This window comes from Ranitomeya imitator, chromosome 3, assembly GCF_032444005.1.
Source record: "Ranitomeya imitator isolate aRanImi1 chromosome 3, aRanImi1.pri, whole genome shotgun sequence".
Taxonomy (NCBI): domain Eukaryota; kingdom Metazoa; phylum Chordata; class Amphibia; order Anura; family Dendrobatidae; genus Ranitomeya; species Ranitomeya imitator.
In genome coordinates, this window is record NC_091284.1 from 807,631,885 (window position 1) to 807,651,931 (window position 20,047).

General features: G+C 41.3%; 1 protein-coding gene across 2 annotated transcripts in view; it reads left to right on the plus strand.

The window, feature by feature from the left end:
* Positions 1-3,350: 3,350 nt before the first annotated feature.
* Positions 3,351-20,047, plus strand: part of NOX4 (NADPH oxidase 4) — a 284,105-nt gene continuing 267,408 nt past the window's right edge. The window contains exons 1-2 of one of the 2 annotated variants that reach the window (XM_069759250.1): positions 3,351-3,624; positions 10,317-10,412. In XM_069759250.1, the coding sequence (XP_069615351.1) occupies positions 3,568-3,624; positions 10,317-10,412 (153 nt within the window). In that variant the 5' untranslated portion in view covers positions 3,351-3,567. The remainder of the gene's footprint in view (positions 3,625-10,316; positions 10,413-20,047) is intronic. The other variant, XM_069759251.1, reaches the window with a different exon arrangement.

A 20,047-nucleotide genomic window follows, 5' to 3' on the forward strand; every position in this document is an offset into this window, starting at 1 on the left:
TATTATAGTAGTTATATTCTTGTACATAGGGGCAGCATTATAGTAGTTATATTCTTGTACATAGGGGCAGTATTATAGTAGTTATATTCTTGTACATAGGAGCAGTATTATAGTAGTTATATTCTTGTACATAGGAGCAGCATTATTGTAGTTATATTCTTGTACATAAGAGCAGTATTATAGTAGTTATATTCTTGTACATAGGAGCAGTATTATAGTAGTTTTATTCTTGTACATAGGGGCAGTATTATAATAGTTATATTCTTGTACATAGGAGTAGTATTATAGCCGTTATATTCTTATACATAGGGGCAATATTATAGTAGTTATATTCTTGTACATAGGAGCAGTATTATAGTAGTTATATTCTTGTACATAGAAGCAGTATTATAATAGTCATATTCCTATATAAAGGAGCAGTATTATAGTAGTTATATTCCTGTACATAGGGGCAGTATTATATTAGTTATATCCTTTTACATGGGGGCAGTATTATAGTAGTGATATTCTTGTACATAGGGGGCAGTATTATAGTAGTTATATTCTTGCACATAGGAGCAGCATTATAGTAGTTATATTCTTGTACATAGGAGCAGTATTATAGTAGTTATATTCTTGTACATAGGAGCAGTATTATAGTAGTTATATTCTTGTACATAGGGGCAGAATTATAATAGTTATATTCTTGTACATAGGAGCAGTATTATAGCCGTTATATTCTTATACATAGGGGCAGTATTATAGTAGTTATATTCTTGTACATAGGGGCAGTATTATAGTAGTTATATTCTTATAGTGAGGGGTAGCATTATAGTAGTTATATTCTTGCACATAGTAGCAGCATTATAGTAGTTATATTCTTGTACATAGGAGCAGTATTATAGTAGTTATATTCTTGTACATAGGGGCAGTATTATAGTAGTTATATTCTTGTACATAGGAGCAGCATTATAGTAGTTATATTCTTGTTCATAGGGGCAGTATTATAGTAGTTTTTTTCTTGTACATAGGAGCAGTATTATAGCAGTTATATTCTTATTTATAGGGGCAGTATTATAGTAGTTATGTTCTTGTACATAGGGGCAGTATTATAGTAGTTATATTCTTGGACATAGGAGCAGTATTATAGTAGTTATATTCTTGTACATAGGGGCAGTATTATAGTAGGTATATTCTTGTACATAGGAGCAGTATTATAGTAGTCATATTCTTATATAAAGGAGCAGTATTATAGTAGTTATAGTCTTGTACATAGGGGCAGTATTATAGTAGTTATATTCTTGTACATAAGAGCAATATTATTGTAGTTATATTCTTGTACATAGGGGCAGAATTATAATAGTTATATTCTTGTACATAGGAGCAGTATTATAGCCGTTATATTCTTATACATAGGGGCAGTATTATAGTAGTTATATTCTTGTACATAGGGGCAGTATTATAGTAGTTATATTCTTATAGTGAGGGGTAGCATTATAGTAGTTATATTCTTGCACATAGTAGCAGCATTATAGTAGTTATATTCTTGTACATAGGAGCAGTATTATAGTAGTTATATTCTTGTACATAGGGGCAGTATTATAGTAGTTATATTCTTGTACATAGGAGCAGCATTATAGTAGTTATATTCTTGTTCATAGGGCCAGTATTATAGTAGTTATATTCTTGTACATAGGAGCAGTATTATAGCAGTTATATTCTTATTTATAGGGGCAGTATTATAGTAGTTATGTTCTTGTACATAGGGGCAGTATTATAGTAGTTATATTCTTGTACATAGGAGCAGTATTATAGTAGTTATATTCTTGTACATAGGGGCAGTATTATAGTAGGTATATTCTTGTACATAGGAGCAGTATTATAGTAGTCATATTCTTATATAAAGGAGCAGTATTATAGTAGTTATAGTCTTGTACATAGGGGCAGTATTATAGTAGTTATATTCTTGTACATAAGATCAATATTATTGTAGTTATATTCTTGTACATAGGAGCAGTATTATAGTAGTTATATTCTTGTACAGTGGGGCAAAAAAGTATTTAGTCAGTCAGCAATAGTGCAAGTTCCACCACTTAAAAAGATGAGAGGCGTCTGCAATTTACATCATAGGTAGACCTCAACTATGGGAGATCAACTGAGAAAAAAAAATACAGAAAATCACATTGTCTGTTTTTTTAACAATTTATTTGCATATTATGGTGGAAAATAAGTATTTGGTCAGAAACAAAATTTCATCTCAATACTTTGTAATATATCCTTTGTTGGCAATGACAGAGGTCAAACGTGGATCTGGTCTTCAGCCTCGTGATAATCCAGGCTTTGGTCGCAGGGTGGATTTTTGGCATTTTGTCAGAGCTCAAGTTGCAGTGCAAGTGAAGGTCTAGGGTAATGGGATTCTTTTTATACACACACTAATTAACCAATCATTTACTGAGCACAGGTGAGGATGTAAACTAGGATTGGGTGCATAATATGACCAGGCAACAAAACTTTTGTCTTGCCAAAATCTGACCATTCTGTGTCCATTAACTGATCAATATTTCTGCATTGATGCCAATGTATTTTCTTAACCTAAACCACATTTCAGAGGGTTTCAGCTTTCAACAGAATAATTTATACAACCAATGGATGAATTTAACGTCAGGTTATAAGCTTTTATTTATGTAACATGGATAAGCGACATAACTCCTGCCAGGGAGTGTATAGTCTTGTACATGGTGGGCAGTTTTATAGTTGTTACTTGTAATATTGTTTTTAAGCTGTAAATTGTTCAAACGCACTTGTTTTCTATTAACTTTTTTTGCAATTTAAAGTTATATTTGATCTATTTTTGTATTTACAAAATATGTTTTTTATTAACGCCATGCATTCCTATTCTCTTTGTACAGTATTTACGTCTCTTTTAATATAATGTTTTCTGTTTATACTACATTTTATTTATAGAGCTTGACAGTCACTGCTTTTTTTTTTTTTTTTTTTTAAGCTGGGAAAAACGCAAACATCTGTTAACAAAAAAAAAAAAAAAGAATGAGCCCTCGGGGCCCCTGTAGCTGGCAGCCCCCCTTCTCCTAATCCCTCCTCTTTGTTAAACTATATCTGAATGGAAAAAGTTAGCCAGGAATCTAGAGATATGGAATGACTGGATGAGTGCCGGCTTCCTGCATTTCTTGGGGGGGGGGGAGAATATTTTACGCTACCTATCATGACAACTGTCTAGCACTTGATACATTGTACCTTCTATGGAAGTTTTATACTTTTTAAACTTTTTCCAGTAACTTTGAAATAGTTTGGAAAAACTTTTTTTTTTTTTTTTTTTGGGGTGTGTGGGGGGGGGGGGGGGGGGAGTTTACAGCTTGTCCTGTGTGCTGTGATTGCTGCTGATGATTCCTACTAGTAACAATGCAGTCTGTCCCACATCATTAACCAGAGGGTGAGGGTTACACAGGGTTGGGAATATATAGACATGAAGATCACTGGGGAGAAGGCAGGAAGCAGCTTCCTGCAACTTGTGGGGAGAGCTCTGACCGTTGTGGATTGATTTCACTCCCGCTGGAGCAGGACCGGAGGATGGCTTTACCTTGTAACAGCTGGCTCTACAATGAAGGATCCAAGCACCTCTTCCTGGTAGGACACATTCTCCATTTTCATTTTTAAAATTTGCAATATTAATTTGTAATAATTTTGTTTTTTTAAATTTAATTTCCCTTACAAAACTTGTTGGGAAAGTTTTAGGAAATTTTCAAAGTTTTTCTTTTTTTTTTGGTATTATTATGATGATATTTTATGTAGTATATTCCAGACTTCTTTACCTGTGCGGACTGGCGGTCCCACGGCTGAAACTTGTCTGTCGGGGCAGGCATGTTGGGAGTTGTAGTTCATCGACAGGTACTTACCAGGCACCACTGGTAGGCTCTGTTTTGGTAGCATTAATATTTTTTCGTTTAAAATATAGCGCTAACTTATTCCGCAGCGCACACATTATCATCGTTGTCCCCGATGCGGCTCACAATCTAAATTCCGTATCAGTATGTCTTAATATTACATTTTGCACAACCATCCAATTTATGCATTGCACGACAGATTTATCAGCACGGCTTACGCACAGCATAGGGTCAATACAATTTTGGGATGGACGCACTTGAAAATTACAATAAATTGATTTAACCCCTCTGTGATCTTAGACGTATTATCCCGTCGAGGTGCCCTGCGCTTATCTGACCCTGGACGGGATAGTACGTCATAGCGATCGGCAGCGCTCACGGGGGGAGCGCCGCCGATCACGGCCGGGTGTCAGCTGCTTATCGCAGCTGACATCCGGCACTATGTGCCAGGAGCGGTCACGGACCGCCCCCGGCACATTAACCCCTGGCACACCGCGATCAAACATGATCGCGGTGTGCCGGCGGTGCAGGGAAGCACCGCGCAGGGAGGGGGCTCCCTGCGGGCTTCCCTGAGCCCCCCGCAGCAACGCGATGTGATCGCGTTGCTGCGAGGGTCTTACCTCCCTCCCTCCCTGCTCCAGGCCCGGATCCAAGATGGCCGCGGATCCGGGTCCTGCAGGGAGGGAGGTGGCTTCACAGAGCCTGCTCAGAGCAGGCACTGTGAAGGCTGCAGCACTGCATGTCAGATCAGTGATCTGACAGAGTGCTGTGCAAACTGTCAGATCACTGATCTGTGATGTCCCCCCCTGGGACAATGTAATAAAGTAGAAAAAAAATTTCCAAATGTGTAAAAAAAAAAAAAAAAAATTCAAAAATAATGAAAAAAAAAAAAATTATTATTCCCATAAATACATTTCTTCATCTAAATTTAAAAAAAAACCAATAAAAGTACACATATTTAGTATCGCCGCGTCTGTAACGACGCGACCTATATAACTGGCCCACTAGTTAACCCCTTCAGTAAACACCGTAAGAAAAAAAAAAAAGAGGCAAAAAACCACGCTTTATTATCATACCGCCGAACAAAAAGTGGAATAACACGCGATCAAAAAGACAGTTATAAATAACCATGGTACCGCTGCAAACGTCATCTTGTCCCACAAAAAACGAGCCGCCATACAGCATCATCAGCAAAAAAATAAAAAAGTTATAGTCCTGAGAATAAAGCGATGCAAAAATAATTATTTTTTCTGTTAAATAGTTTTATCGTATAAAAGCGCCAAAACATAAAAAAATGATATAAATGAGGTATCGCTGTAATCGTACTGACCCGAAGAATAAGACTGCTTTATCAATTTTACCAAACACGGAACGGTATAAACGCCTTCCCCAATAGAAATTCATGAATAGCTGGTTTTTGGTCATTCTGCCTCACAAAAATCGGAATAAAAAGCGATCAAAAAATGTCACATGCCCGAAAATGTTTTTAATAAAAACGTCAACTCGTCCCGCAAAAAACAAGACCTCACATGACTCTGTGGACCAAAATATGGAAAAATTATAGCTCTCAAAATGTGGTATTGCAAAAAATATTTTTTGCAATAAAAAGCGTCTTTCAGTGTGTGACGGCTGCCAATCATAAAAATCCGCTAAAAAACCTGCTATAAAAGGAAATCAAACCCCACTTCATCACCCCCTTAGTTAGGGAAAAATAAAAAAAAATGTATTTATTTCCATTTTCCCATTAGGGCTAGAGTTAGGGCTAGGGCTAGGGTTAGGGCTAGGGTTAGGTTTAGGGTTAGGGTTAGGGCTAGGGTTAGGGTTAGGGCTAGGGTTAGGGTTGGGGCTACAGTTAGGGTTGGGGCTAAAGTTACGGTTAGGGTTTAGATTACATTTACGGTTGGGAATAGGGTTGGGATTAGGGTTAGAGGTGTGTCAGGGTTAGAGGTGTGGTTAGGGTTACCGTTGGAATTAAGGTTAGGGGTGTGTTTGGATTAGGGTTTCAGTTAGAATTGGGGGGTTTCCACTGTTTAGGCACATCAGGGGCTCTCCAAACACGACATGGCGTCCGATCTCAATTCCAGCCAATTCTGCGTTGAAAAAGTAAAACAGTGCTTCTTCCCTTCCGAGCTCTCCCGTGTGCCCAAACAGGGGTTTACCCCAACATATGGGGTATCAGCGTACTCAGGACAAATAGGACAACAACTTTTGTGGTCCAATTTCTCCTGTTACCCTTGGGAAAATACAAAACTGGGGGCTAAAAAATAATTTTTGTGGGAAAAAAAAATATTTTTTATTTGCACGGCTCTGCGTTATAAACTGTAGTGAAATACTTGGGGGTTCAAAGCTCTCACAACACATCAAGATGAGTTCCTTAGGGGGTCTACTTTCCAAAATGGTGTCACTTGTGGGGGGATTCTACTGTTTAGGTACATTAGGGGCTCTGCAAACGCAATGTGACGCCTGCAGACCATTCCATCTAAGTCTGCATTCCAAATAGCGCTCCTTCCCTTCCGAGCTCTCCCATGCGCCCAAACGGTGGTTCCCCCCCACATATGGGGTATCAGCGTACTCAGGACAAATAGGACAACAACTTTTGGGGTCCAATTTCTCCTGTTACCCTAGGGAAAATACAAAACTGGGGGTTAAAAAATAATTTTTGTGGGAAAAAAATTTTGTTTTATTTTTATGGCTCTGCATTATAAACTTCTGTGAAGCCCTTGGTGGGTCAAAGTGCTCACCACACATCCAGATAAGTTCCTTAGGGGGTCTACTTTCCAAAATGGTGTCACTTGTGGGGGGTTTCAATGTTTAGGCACATCAGTGGCTCTCCAAACGCAACATGGCGTCCCATCTCAATTCCTGTCAATTTTGCATTGAAAAGTCAAACGGCGCTCCTTCCCTTCCGAGCTCTCCCATACGCCCAAACAGTGGTTTACTGCCACATATGGGGTATCAGCATACTCAGGACAAATTGGACAACAACTTTTCAGGTCCAATTTCTTCTCTTACCCTTGGAAAAATAAAAAATTGGGGGCAAAAATATAATTTTTGTGAAAAAATATGATTTTTTATTTTTACGGTTCTGCATTATAAACTTCTGTGAAGCACTTGGTGGGTCAAAGTGCTCACCACACATCCAGATAAGTTCCTTAGGGGGTCTACTTTCCAAAATGGTGTCACTTGTGGGGGGTTTCAATGTTTAGGCACATCAGTGGCTCTCCAAACGCAACATGGCGTCCCATCTCAATTTCTGTCAATTTTGCATTGAAAAGTCAAATAGCGCTCCTTCCCTTCCGAGCTCTCCCATGTGCCCAAACAGTGGTTTACTGCCACATATCGGGTATCAGCGTACTCAGGACAAATTGGACAACAACTTTTGGGGTCCATTTTCTGCTGTTACCCTTGGTAAAATAAAACAAATTGGAGCTGAAGTAAATTTTTTGTGTAAAAAAGTTAAATGTTCATTTTTATTTAAACATTCCAAAAATTCCTATTAAACACCTGAAGGGTTAATAAACTTCTTGAATATGGTTTTGAGCACCTTGAGGGGTGTAGTTTTTAGAATGGTGTCACACTTGGGTATTTTCTATCATATAGACCCCTCAAAATGACTTCAAATGAGATGTGGTCCCTAAAAAAAAAATGGTGTTGTAAAAATGAGAAATTGCTGGTCAACTTTTAACCCTTATAACTCCCTAACAAAAAAAAAATTTGGTTCCAAAATTATGCTGATGTAAAGGAGACATGTGGGAAATGTTACTTATTAAGTATTTTGTGTGACATATCTCTGTGATTTAATTGCATAAAAATTCAAAATTTGAAAATTGCGAAATTTTCAAAATTTTCGCCAAATTTCCGTTTTGTTTCACAAATAAATGCAGGTACTATCAAAGAAATTTTACCACTATCATGAAGTACAATATGTCACGAGAAAACAATGTCAGAATCACCAGGATCCGTTGAAGCGTTCCAGAGTTATAGCCTCATAAAGGGACAGTGGTCAGAATTGTAAAAATTGGCCTGGTCATTGACGTGCAAACCACCCTTGGGGGTAAAGGGGTTAAATTAGAGGATGAGAGGTTCGTTTGAAATCTGAATTTGATGAATTTTCTCCCAAAATTATCGTGGCATAAAAAAAAAAAAATTCACTGCCAATTTCAATACTGAGAAGCCTTGAATTGTCCGGAAAATACAAGTATAGGTAACACTCGGAGGTCTCCTATGACTGTACTGTACCCCTTTTTAGCCCTTTAATGCAAACACAGGATTTTTAATGTCCAACTGATCGCAACCTATCTGGAAAAATCAGTGATTACCCAGAGCAGTATTCAGATGGCGTGTACTGGTCTAATATTCAACTATTGTTCAGGAAGTGTGCAATATATATATATATATATATATATATATATTTTTTTTTTTTTTTTTACATCTCGCGCACTGTATAAGGTAGACAGTTGTATTTACGTTTCTGGATGGGGACATTTTTTTTGGCCTTTAAAAATGAATATGAGTGCTTATCCATCTAACCTCCAGTCATCACGCTTTGTCTGACACACAAGCCCTGGTTTCATGATTTTTCTTTACCAGTTAAATTGGGACAGAGGGGTTTAAAACTGCCCTTGTTTGCAGTTTGTGAAGAATAATTACCAACAATGCTGTCATTAAGGTGCTGTTACTGCGGCATGTCACAGATCAATCAAGGCCACGTTCACTCGATCAGTATGTGGTCAGTATTTTACATCGCTATTTGTAAGCCAAAGTCAGGAGTGAGTGAAAAATGCAGAAGTTTTGACACGTTTCTATTATAGTTTTCGTCTGATTGTTCCTCTCCTGATTTTGACTTATAAATACTGATGTGAAATACTGAACGTGTGAACGTGGCCTTAAGCCCTCTTCACATGCCCGTATAATACCGCTACCAGAAAAATCCGTATTGGTGTCATCAATGTGTCATCTGTGTTTTTGCGGTATAGATAAAGAAAGAATTAAAGTACAAATCTTCTCATATACTTTGCAGAGTTTAACATGTACAGCACATGGATGCCATCCATGTACTGTACGTGTTTTTCATGGACCCATAGACTTGTATTGGCACTTGTCATTGTACTTCCGGAAAGCAAAGGGACATGTCTACATGTGGCTCACATGGACGCACGGAGCTTGAGAACATATAGACATGTGAAAATCACTATAGATTATACACAGTACATGTGGCATCTGTGCAAAAAAAGGATGCTACATGTACTGCAAACACATACATGTTAAAGGGGTCTTACACTGACTGTGCAGGTCCAGGACCTCCCTATCACTTAAATCTTTGAATTTGTATTCACAGATTGAATCTATCACTCCCGTTTTCAATGTGCTTCAGCATTGCAGTAGTTCCCCTCCATCGGATTTAGGCCTTTTCCTATCCTTATGGCTGGGTTCACGCAAACATTTTTTGCGCCCTTTATATGGACCATAATGCCCAGCGGATTTTCAGATTCAATTGAACACACCGCCTCATATGAAGATGTAAATTTTGGGTTGGTAGTCTTGTAATCACTCTGGGCATTGCATCTATTTATCGTCCATGAAAAACGTCCTTGTGAAATGAGCCGTGCGCTCTGACATACTATACCTATACTTGTGAAATCCTAAAAAAGATCTTCTTGGCCGACCACCATCTTTTATAGTCCCTCCAATAGTTCTCCATGATTGGCTGCCATAGACCATGGGAGAACAGAGCATCATTGAATAGCCCATATGGCCACACCTAATGTCATTGCCATGGTCTCTAAGTCTTCGGCAGTATATGAAATGGCGGCGGGCAATTTTTGTGTTTTTGATTCTCGCAAATTGAATCGCGAGCTGTTCAAATTTGCGGGGCCTGTGAAGTCGATCCGCCGCGTATGCTAACCTCTACCCATGTTGCATAAATTTGCTGCCGATGCCATGTAGAATAATTCTGCTCTAGCAGGGAAACCTCTAGAATAAATCATCTGATCAAACATATATAAACCTTTGTACAGTATAGGACAAATTTATTGAGGTTTTGTACTCCACGTTTCTGTTATAAAAAAAAAAAAAGTTGCATAGTTTGTCAAATGCAGTTTTCTAGGCTAAAATTTGTTTTTGTTGTTTTGTGTTTCATCCGTCAGTTTTGAATAGTGATGAGTAGAGTGGCAAATGTATGAAACGCCTCTGTAAATTCACTTCTGTGACAGTAGGGAATCGAAGGCGCAATGTGGAATTATAGATTTTTATGGGTGCCATATTCTGGGTCGGTGTAAGGAGGACCTGTAATACAATGGAGTATATGATGCCTTAGACAGATACCGGTGTGTAGCTATGGGGGGCGTAGCAGAGGCACCCATGTCCTGGTGCCTAAAAGAGACCACTGACCCCTCTATTTTGGTCTTTTTTCTAAGTGTCTCTTTTTTTCCCCAGTTTCTCTGGCTGGTCGCCAATACTCTACTATTCTGGAGAACCTTCACCCGGTACTACAGCGGCCCACAGTACTACTACTTGCACCAGATGCTGGGGGTAAGCACTCATAGTGGCAATGTTTTTGGATGCTCCATGAGATGTGTGTGCACTAGCACTAGGCAGCTGGGGTGATAGACACTGTCTTGCTGCAGTGGAAAAGCTGACAAGTGGAGAACAAAGGCTGCTGTTTGCTTAGTCACAGCCTCTGGCTGGGTTTGAATGAACTGACAGATTGCTGGAGACCCCCCCCTTCCCATCTCCAGAGCTGCAGGGGTCTTCTGAGCCTTCCACCATCAGCCTGTGGAATGAGGAAGCTGTGGGATCTCAATTAGTTTACAGGCAGGTAGAACGGATGTCGTGGTGCTGCGCCGACTTCACAGCGGGCCATTGTGCATGTAAACGGCTGCATTGACGGCTACGGAGAACCCAAGAGGGAAGAAGCAGCTGAATTCTCTGTTACGTTAATTGAATAATGTATGGGAATTCACATACTGTGTGTGTATGCCCTGGTGCCATGGGGCGGAGGATGGGCACTGGTTTATATTACATTAAAAATAGAGATGAGAGAATCTGCCAAAATCTGATTTACGTTAAATTTATTCTATGCAAATCAAATTGCTTGTGAAAGCCATTAATTATGCTATGAGGTCTCTCCCGACCCCAGAATATAATCAACGAAGAGGTTAAAAAATAGAAAAATATTATACTCTTGTCACCCTTCACCTGTCCTGGTGCTGCGGCTCCCCGCCTCGTCCATTGCTGGCTCGCTTCCTCCCTGAGGCTCAAGTCTTCTTTTCCACTTTCAGTCGTTATTTTTTTGCACGTCCGGTGCTCACTGTGCCTCATACAGCGTCTTGGCATGTGTTGCCCCATGACTACTTCATTTGAGTTCTAGCCAATGCTGGAAGTGCGGAAGAGTTAACATGGAAAAGAAGATGGGAGCTGGAGGGTAGAAGCAAGTCAGCGGAGGGAGAGATGGAGAGCTTCAGCGCCAGGACAGGAGAGGGATGAGTAGAAAAAAATGTTTTGAGTTTTTTTTAACCCTTTTTTTTCTTTTTACGCACAACCCTAAAAATAACCAAGCAAAATGGTCCTCTGATTGAGGTAATGTATTCTTTTGGTTTTTGGTGAGTAGGAAGTTTTTTTGACATTGGAGCCAAATCAATGTGGCTAGAATTGATTCTTTTATCTCTGAAATATTTTTTTTAATTAATCAGAACATGCTTCAGTCGATCGAAACACAATGCTTGGACTGGCTATCGGCTCGTCCCACCCGAGCGTGACAGCTGCATAGAAATACATGCTGTCACGCTCAGGTCCGCAGAGCCGCCGGCCAGTCCAAGCATGGTATTCTGATCCTCGTTCGAATTATATGGCGTCTGACTCTTTCCTAAACGGAATGTGCCATCAGGAATTGACCGATTGTTTAAGGCTGGTTTTATACTTGCCGTGTTTTTGCGGTCCGTTTTTGCGGCCCCAATAGATTTCAATGGGGCCGCAAAAGCGGGCCGCCAAAAATCGTAGGAGCACCGTATGCTGTATGGCCGTGAGGTCCGTATTTACGGCCATGAAAAAATATCGAGATTGCTTGAATGGGTCAGTGAGGAATAATAGAGGAACAGCACACCACAGAAAATGTGCTTTAGAATTCTTATACAAGTGATTACTAAATGAAAGATGTCTAGAAGGGTGACAGGTCCTCTTTAAGGAAAGAAGGGAAAAATATTGTATTTTCTGATCTTTTTTTCTTTTAACTATCAAGTTGCCACAAAATTCAGTGTAAATAGGTGGTCAGGGAAAAGGGAACATAGAATATCAAGCCTGGGTGACTGTGTGACAAAAGTAGATAGCTGCTGTGCCAATATCTTTTTTTACGAGGGACAGTCCGGAATCCCTTCTGTCTCCATTGCTCGTGAAATGTTTCTCTTTTGGAAGTGATCTATAGATCTGCATTCAGATATTGAGGGTCTGCGTCCAGGATTGTGAAAGGATGACAAATAAAATGAATTTAATGATGATCTTTTTTTGGATTTTTTTCTCTTTAAATCTGATCCCCCTCCTGGGTTTCTTCTCAGATCAGCCTCGTCTCCCTTCTTACGATTTTCCCTCATTTAATTGGCCTTTTCCTAGGTTGCTCAGTGAAGTTTATGATAAGAAGCCTGTCATCTCTGTAAAGTAGTGTGCGGCTGCCGTACATATAGGCTAGAGATTAATCCCCGAAAATAAAATGTACAATGCGGCAGATTGAAGAAATGATTGTGACAGATTCTTGGCCGGTTGTCACCTCCTGGATGCAATAATGTGAAAGCTTCTCACATGGCGGAATAGACAAAAAAAAATAAAAAATGAACATAGACGTTGTCAGTAACGACTCTGCTGACCTTTATCGGGAGGAGAAGAACTTCAGAAAACTTCACACTGAAATGTAGGAAATGCTTTCATGCGGAAAATAAAAAATCATTGGAACTGAAATGATGGCAACAGATATTTCTATTTGGTTAGAAACCTTCTAGACGTTCTGCAGATCTCTCTATCTGTAGCAATGAATCTGATATCATTGTACACACTAAAAATGGAGCTGATTGTGTACATAAGTGAGAGGGGGCTCTGATGAGACCCTAATATCTGCCAGAATGCCCTTTCTATTTCCTGAAACCTTTGTTTGCAAAAAAAATATAGTTCCTCGGGGGAGGGGAGTGTTGCACAATAATTACTGCCCAATACCAAAGCTGATGAAACCAATCAAAGTTGGTTTCTCACTCTACAAGGGTCTCATAGCTTCTACCTGGCCTACCCTTATCATACGCACCCTGTACGATGGTATTGAGGTCCATACGTTACATATAAAATGTATTCAAGTTTGTTACTCACCTTCCCTGGATTCATCACCGGAAACTTCACACTCCTCATTCTGCTGGCTCTTCCTTGGCATGTTCAGCTGTCTCCTTACTAACCCTGGTCTTATAAGGCCGCTGATACTGACTGAGTATTCAGGTAGTTTGAAATCAGAAATCCCAGTTCTGCTAATTCTGATACTTCACTTGGAAACTTTGCTTTGCTCAAACTGCCAAAGCTTTGTGAAGAATGAAACGTGAAGCGACTAAGAAGCCGTTATCCTCCAGTGCTATCATATTCCTGAAATGCAACCTTTCTGGAGGCCAAAAGTACAAAGTGTTTAGTACTCAGAGACACGGCCGAGGTGAGGAAGCTGAGCCGGATCACCACTGAGCAAGACACAGAAGTGCAAGGAGTTCAGTGCTCAGAGACATGGCCAAGGTGAGGAGACTGAGCCGGATCACCACTGAGCAAGACACAGAAGTGCAAAGGGTTCAGTGCTCAGAGACATGGCCAAGGTGAGGAGACTGAGCCGGATCACCACTGAGCAAGACACAGAAGTGCAAAGGGTTCAGTGCTCAGAGACACGACCAAGGTGAGGAAGCTGAGCCGGATCACCGCTGAGCAAGTCACAGAAGTACAAGGTGTTCAGTGCTCAGAGACACGACCAAGGTGAGGAAGCTGAGCCGGATCACCACTGAGTAAGTCACAGAAGTACAAGGTGTTCAGTGCTCAGAGACACGACCAAGGTGAGGAAGCTGAGCCGGATCACCACTGAGCAAGTCACAGAAGTACAAAGGGTTCAGTGCTCAGAGACACAGCCAAGGTAATGAGGCTAAGCCAGATCACCACTGAACAAGTTACCGAAGTACAAGGTGTTCAGTGCTCAGAGACATGGTCAAGGTGAGGAGGCTGAGCCGGATCACCACTGAGCAAGTCACAGAAGTACAAGGTGTTCAGTGCTCAGAGACATGACCAAGGTGAGGAGGCTGAACCAGATCACCACTGAGCAAGTCACACAAGTACAAGGTGTTCAGTGCTCAGAGACATGACCAAGGTGAGGAGGCTGAACCAGATCACCACTGAGCAAGTCACAGAAGTACAAAGGGTTCAGTGCTCAGAGACATGGCCAAGGTGAGGAAGCTGAGCCAGATCACCACTGAGCAAGTCACAGAAGTACAAAGGGTTCAGTGCTCAGAGACATGGCCAAGGTGAGGAGACTGAGCCGGATCACCACTGATCAAGTCACAGAAGTACAAAGGGTTCAGTGCTCAGAGACACGGCCAAGGTGAGGAGGCTGAGCCAGATCACCATTGAGCAAGTCACAGAAGTACAAAGGGTTCAGTGCTCAGAGACACGGCCAAGGTGAGGAGGCTGAGCCACATCACCACTGAGCAAGTCACAGAAGTACAAAGGGTTCAGTGCTCAGAGACATGGCCAAGGTGAGGGAGCTGAGCCGGATCACCACTGAGCAAATCACAGAAGTACAAAGGGTTCAGTGCTCAGAGACACGGCCAAGGTGAGGAGGCTGAGCCAGATCACCACTGAGCAAGTCACAGAAGTACAAAGGGTTCAGTGCTCAGAGACATGGCCAAGGTGAGGGAGCTGAGCCGGATCACCACTGAGCAAATCACAGAAGTACAAAGGGTTCAGTGCTCAGAGACACGGCCAAGGTGAGGAGGCTGAGCCGGATCACCACTGAGCAAGTCACAGAAGTACAAAGGGTTCAGTGCTCAGAGACACGGCCAAGGTGAGGAGGCTGAGCCAGATCACCACTGAGCAAGTCACAGAAGTACAAAGGGTTCAGTGCTCAGAGACACGGCCAAGGTGAGGAGGCTGAGCCAGATCACCACTGAGCAAGTCACAGGAGAACAAAGGGTTCAGTGCTCAGAGACATGGCCAAGGTGAGGAGACTGAGCCGGCGGAGGTAGGACCCCGAGGAAAACAAGCTGCCTAATAATTCTGCACACCCTGATAAAGGGCGCTGTATCCTTATGCTATATCCTCCTCACTACACAAATATACATCACCTAACCTGTTTCATCCAATCAGCATTGCCCTTTATATATCATGGAGGTGGAAAATTTGCTCAAAAATGATTATTTGGTCAAAATACTCCCTGCCTAATAATTCTGCGCACAGTGTAAAAGGGGTTATCCCAGAAAAAAATTGCTTTTTACCCTAAGTTTTGGAATAATAATTTAATGAGTTCTTCAATTGGATGTGGTAATAAAATGTTCTTGCGCTGATAAAATCTTAGAAATGTGCCCCCAATATATACTGTGTTATTTTCAATGTCCAACTATTCAGCCCTGCTACAGTTGACACATCCGCAGGTCCTGGCAAGGCTAGAAAGCATAAGAGATTATAAAGATGACACAGCTTGGGCTTGCATCTGCTTGTTTCTGTGAGGTAACACATTTCCCTGCCTCTTTTTGTCACAGGAACGAGTGTTTCAGTCCTGTGAGCTCATCATAGTTCAGGTGAATGACCTACAAGCTCAGTGTCCACCAGTGTTTCTACATGATTAACTTGATATACGATAAGCTCAGAGGACTGGAGATGTGGCAGAAACACTCGCTCCTGTTATAAAACAAGTGGGGAAATGTGTTAACTCACAGAAAGATGCAGTTGTACTTGTGAGCCTCTGTTGTCTGTACACTCACTCCTCTTAAGTGAAATGTGCTTCCTTCTCTGTACAGGAGCAATGTGACAACCATGAGCTACAGCAGCTCTACATGGTCAGACAGAGCAAACATAACAATACATAGAAAGGGAACATTTCTATGATTATCTCAGCACAGGAATATTTTTTAAGACATCCATACTTAATATTATTCCGATATCTCTTCTTGATCAGTTTCATCTTAGTCAGGTGAAGGACTAATGGATGGAGCTTAGCCAAGGATTCGGGTATTAAAGGAGTTGTCCCAAGAACAAAGTACATTTTAATCAATAGATATTATAATAATAAATAATAATAATATCTATTGATTAAAATGTACTTTGTTCTCGGGACAACTCCTTTAATACCCGAATCCTTGGCTAAGCTCCATCCATTAGTCCTTCACCTGACTAAGATGAAACTGATCAAGAAGAGATTAAGTCCTGAGTTTTCTGCAGGTTTTCTATATCACTAATTGTTTCAGTATCACGCTTAAAATGATGTATACTGACAATAAACGGTGAGTTCCGCTATATTTTTTTGGAAGATGCAGGCTGTGAATGTGTGCAATAATGAGGTCAAGACCTCTTGGGCCACCACCATTCCTGGAGCTACTTAACTATTTCCATAAGGAGAAGAACACAACCAAGATGAAGGCTAACAGCTGACTGTAGGAGTGATAGCACAGCTGTTTAGCACTTAATTGTCATGGAAATAGCTTCTGCTCTTGGCACTTAGGAGGGTAATTGACCACTGACTATTATAGGACTGTTAGTGACAACAGGGAGAGTGAGGGTTCATTTTTTTGTTTCTGCATCTTCTTAGCTTGCATTTTTCCATTTTATCTACTTCCAATAGGTGTCAAGGAGAGCCAACTTTCTTTCTCATTGAGGATAGCTCATTTGCATATATTTTTCCCAGGGTGCATAGCAGAATTTATGTGTCCTTACGACAGCTTGAGGGTACCCAAAAGGAGAATAAGTACCCATAGACTTTTTAAAAACCTACGTCAAGAGATGACCACGTGGGATCTAGGGCGTTTGCTACTGGATTTTGTGGGTTTCCTCCAAGTTCTCTGGTTTCCTCCCACATTCCAAACACAGACTGATAGGGAATTTAGATTGTGAGCCCCATTGGGGACAGCGACGATAATGTGTGCAACCTGTAAAGCGCTGCGGAATATGTTAGTGCTATATAAAAATAAAGATTGCTATCTATTCTATCTTGTCAGTGTGATATGACTGTACTCCGCACTGAATTGCCGGCTTTTCTATAGAACACCGATGCACATTTCTCGCAAGTCACACTGATGGTCTGTGTGTAATTCGCATTTTTCTCGCCCCCATAGACATTCATTGGCGGATTTTTTGCACAATACTCTGACAAACACAGCATGCTGCGATTTTCTATGCCCGTAAAATACAGCTGAGAAATATACGGCAGATAGGAGCTGCCCCATAGAGAATCATTGGGTCGTGTGCAATGCGTTGATTTTGCGCCTCTCATACGTCCATAAAACTCTCTAGTGTGACGCCGGCCTAAGTGATATGGCAGGAAGACATGAATGAGTGACTGTATAGCGCAGGCAGCAGAGAGTTAGGATATGTGCACACGTTGCGGAAAGTCCTGTGGATTTTTCCTGACTAATTTTGATAAATCCACAGGTAAACCGCACTGCGGATTTACTGCGGAATTACCGTGTATTTACCGTGGGTTTTTTTTTCGTTTTTTGTGCGGATTTCACATGCGGTTTTACACCTGCGGATTCTTATTAAGGAGCAGGTGTAAACCGCTGTGGAATCCGCACAAAGATCTGACATGCAGCGGAATAAACAACGTTACGGTTCCGCGTATTTTTTTTTTCCGCGGCATGTGCACTGCTGATTTTGTTTTCCATAGGTTTACATGGTACTGTAAATTCAGGGAAAAATGCTGCAGATCCGCAGCAAAATCCGCAACGTGTTCACATACCCTTACCGCTCAGTAATGGCCATTTTTAAATATTTCATGAAATTCAGCTCCAGATAAAGTTTGATTAAGTTTACATTCCAAAAAAAAACCTACCGAAAATCCACATGTTCTCAATGCAAATTTTAATGTGCCATTGAATTGCACATTTCACCCACAGCATTTTTATATCTAAATTTTATGGCGGATTTGGAACGGGTATAAAATTAAAGCTTCTCCTAATCCTTCCAAAACATACTGTATCTCCACATGGGGAAATCCACAGCAAAAAATGCATCAGACCATGTTTTCTTTCTGGATTTTATTTCCGAAAAGCTATTGATTTGTTATAGATTTTACACTGCCACACATGTCAATATACACCATGGATTTTTTTTTTTGTAGTGTGCAGATGAGAATTGGTAATATCTTATCCACAATACCGCTATTGCAATACACTTTGAAAAATGCAATACATACTCTTAAGTGTCTAAGACAGCTTACCGCTCAGTACCAGGCAGCAGCTGCAAAAGCCAATACAATTTTAGGCCTGTCCCACACGTCCAGATAATTCCGGTACCGGAAAAATCGGTACCAGAATTATCCGTGTCCGTGTGCTTACGGAGCACATCAGTGTGGCACACGTGCGGCAGCCGTGTGCCGCCCGTGTGCCGACTGGGGACCACACGGACCGTGCAGGAGACAGCGCTACAGGTAAGCGCTGTCCCCTGCGTGCGGTGCTGAAGCCGCCATTCATCCCTTCTTCCCAGCAGCGTTCACTGGAGAGAAGGAATGAAAAATCTTTTTTTTTTCTTTCCCCTGAAAACTAAAGTTTGTGTGTCCCCTCCCGCCTCCCATCCCCTGTGCGCCCCCCGGCTTGCCAGTAAATACTCACCGACACCCAGCTCCAGCGATGTCTCCTCTCAGCAGCTGCAGCAAGCCCTGTGTGAGCGGTCACATGATCCCGCTCATTACAGTGAGGAATATGCGCATATTCCTCACTGTAATGAGCAGGACCCCGTGACCGCTCACACAGCACAGGCTGCAGCCGCTGAGAGGAGAGATCGCTGGAGCTGGGTGTCGGTGAGTATTTCCTGGCAAGCGGGGGGGGGGCATAGGGGATGGGAGGCGGGAGGGGACGCACAAACTTTATTTTTAAGGGGAAAGAAAAAAAAAAGATTATTCATTTCTTCTTTCCAGCGAAGAAGGGATGAATACCAGCTTCAGCACCACACGCGGGGGGGACAGCGCTTACAGTAGCGCTGTCTCCTGCACAGCACACGGACTGCACATGGACAGCATCCGTGTGCGGTACATGTTTCACACGGACCCATTGACTTTAATGGGTCCGTGTGATCCATGCATTCCTACGAACACTGACATGTCTCCGTGTTTTTCAAACGGACACACGGTCCATGAAAACACGCTGACATGTGCAGAGACACACTGATTTTAATGTGTCTAAGTGAGTCAGTGTCTCCGGTACGTGAGGAAACTGTCACCTCACGTACCGGAGCCACTGACGTGTGAAACCGGCCTTAAGGTATTTGAAAAAAATAAAACAACAGCTCAAATATATTGTTGTCCCTTTTATAAATCTTCTAGGCCATATCTTAAATATAAGATGCAGGATTGTTTTAGCTGCACACTCTTAAAAATGGATAAATGAGAACTGAAAATGGTTTATGGACATGCAACTGCATTACTACAATTAGAAAGGATGTCTTAAAGATGACTTGTTCAGTAGTTCAAAAGTGGCCAGTTTTTGCTCCTCCCCTTAGTTGTTTTTTTTTAATCCGCATAGGGTTCCGGAGATATTGGCCTTTTTTATTTAGTGCTGATTTTTCGTGTGCCATCTGTGTGTATTGTCATTTATTTATCCATCCGTGAAAAACACTGATGACAACGGTACCTTCGTTTTGCAAACGTGAAAAACATAATGTCTGAATAAGACCTTGTACTTATTTCTGCTTATCTGGTCTTCAACTTAGGCCAAGCTCACACGTTCAGTATTTGGTCAGTATTTCATTTCAGTATTTCTCAGCCAAAACCAGGAGTGGGTGATAAATACAGAAGTGGTGCATATGTTTCTATTGTACTTTTCCTCTGATTGTTCCACTCTTGATTTTGGCTTACAAATACTGATATAAAATAGTGACCAAATACTGAACGTGTGAACGTGGTCAAAAATGGTCTTTCTGGTGGATCAGTAGGAGATCCCTACATGCCCTAATCTGTAGGAGCT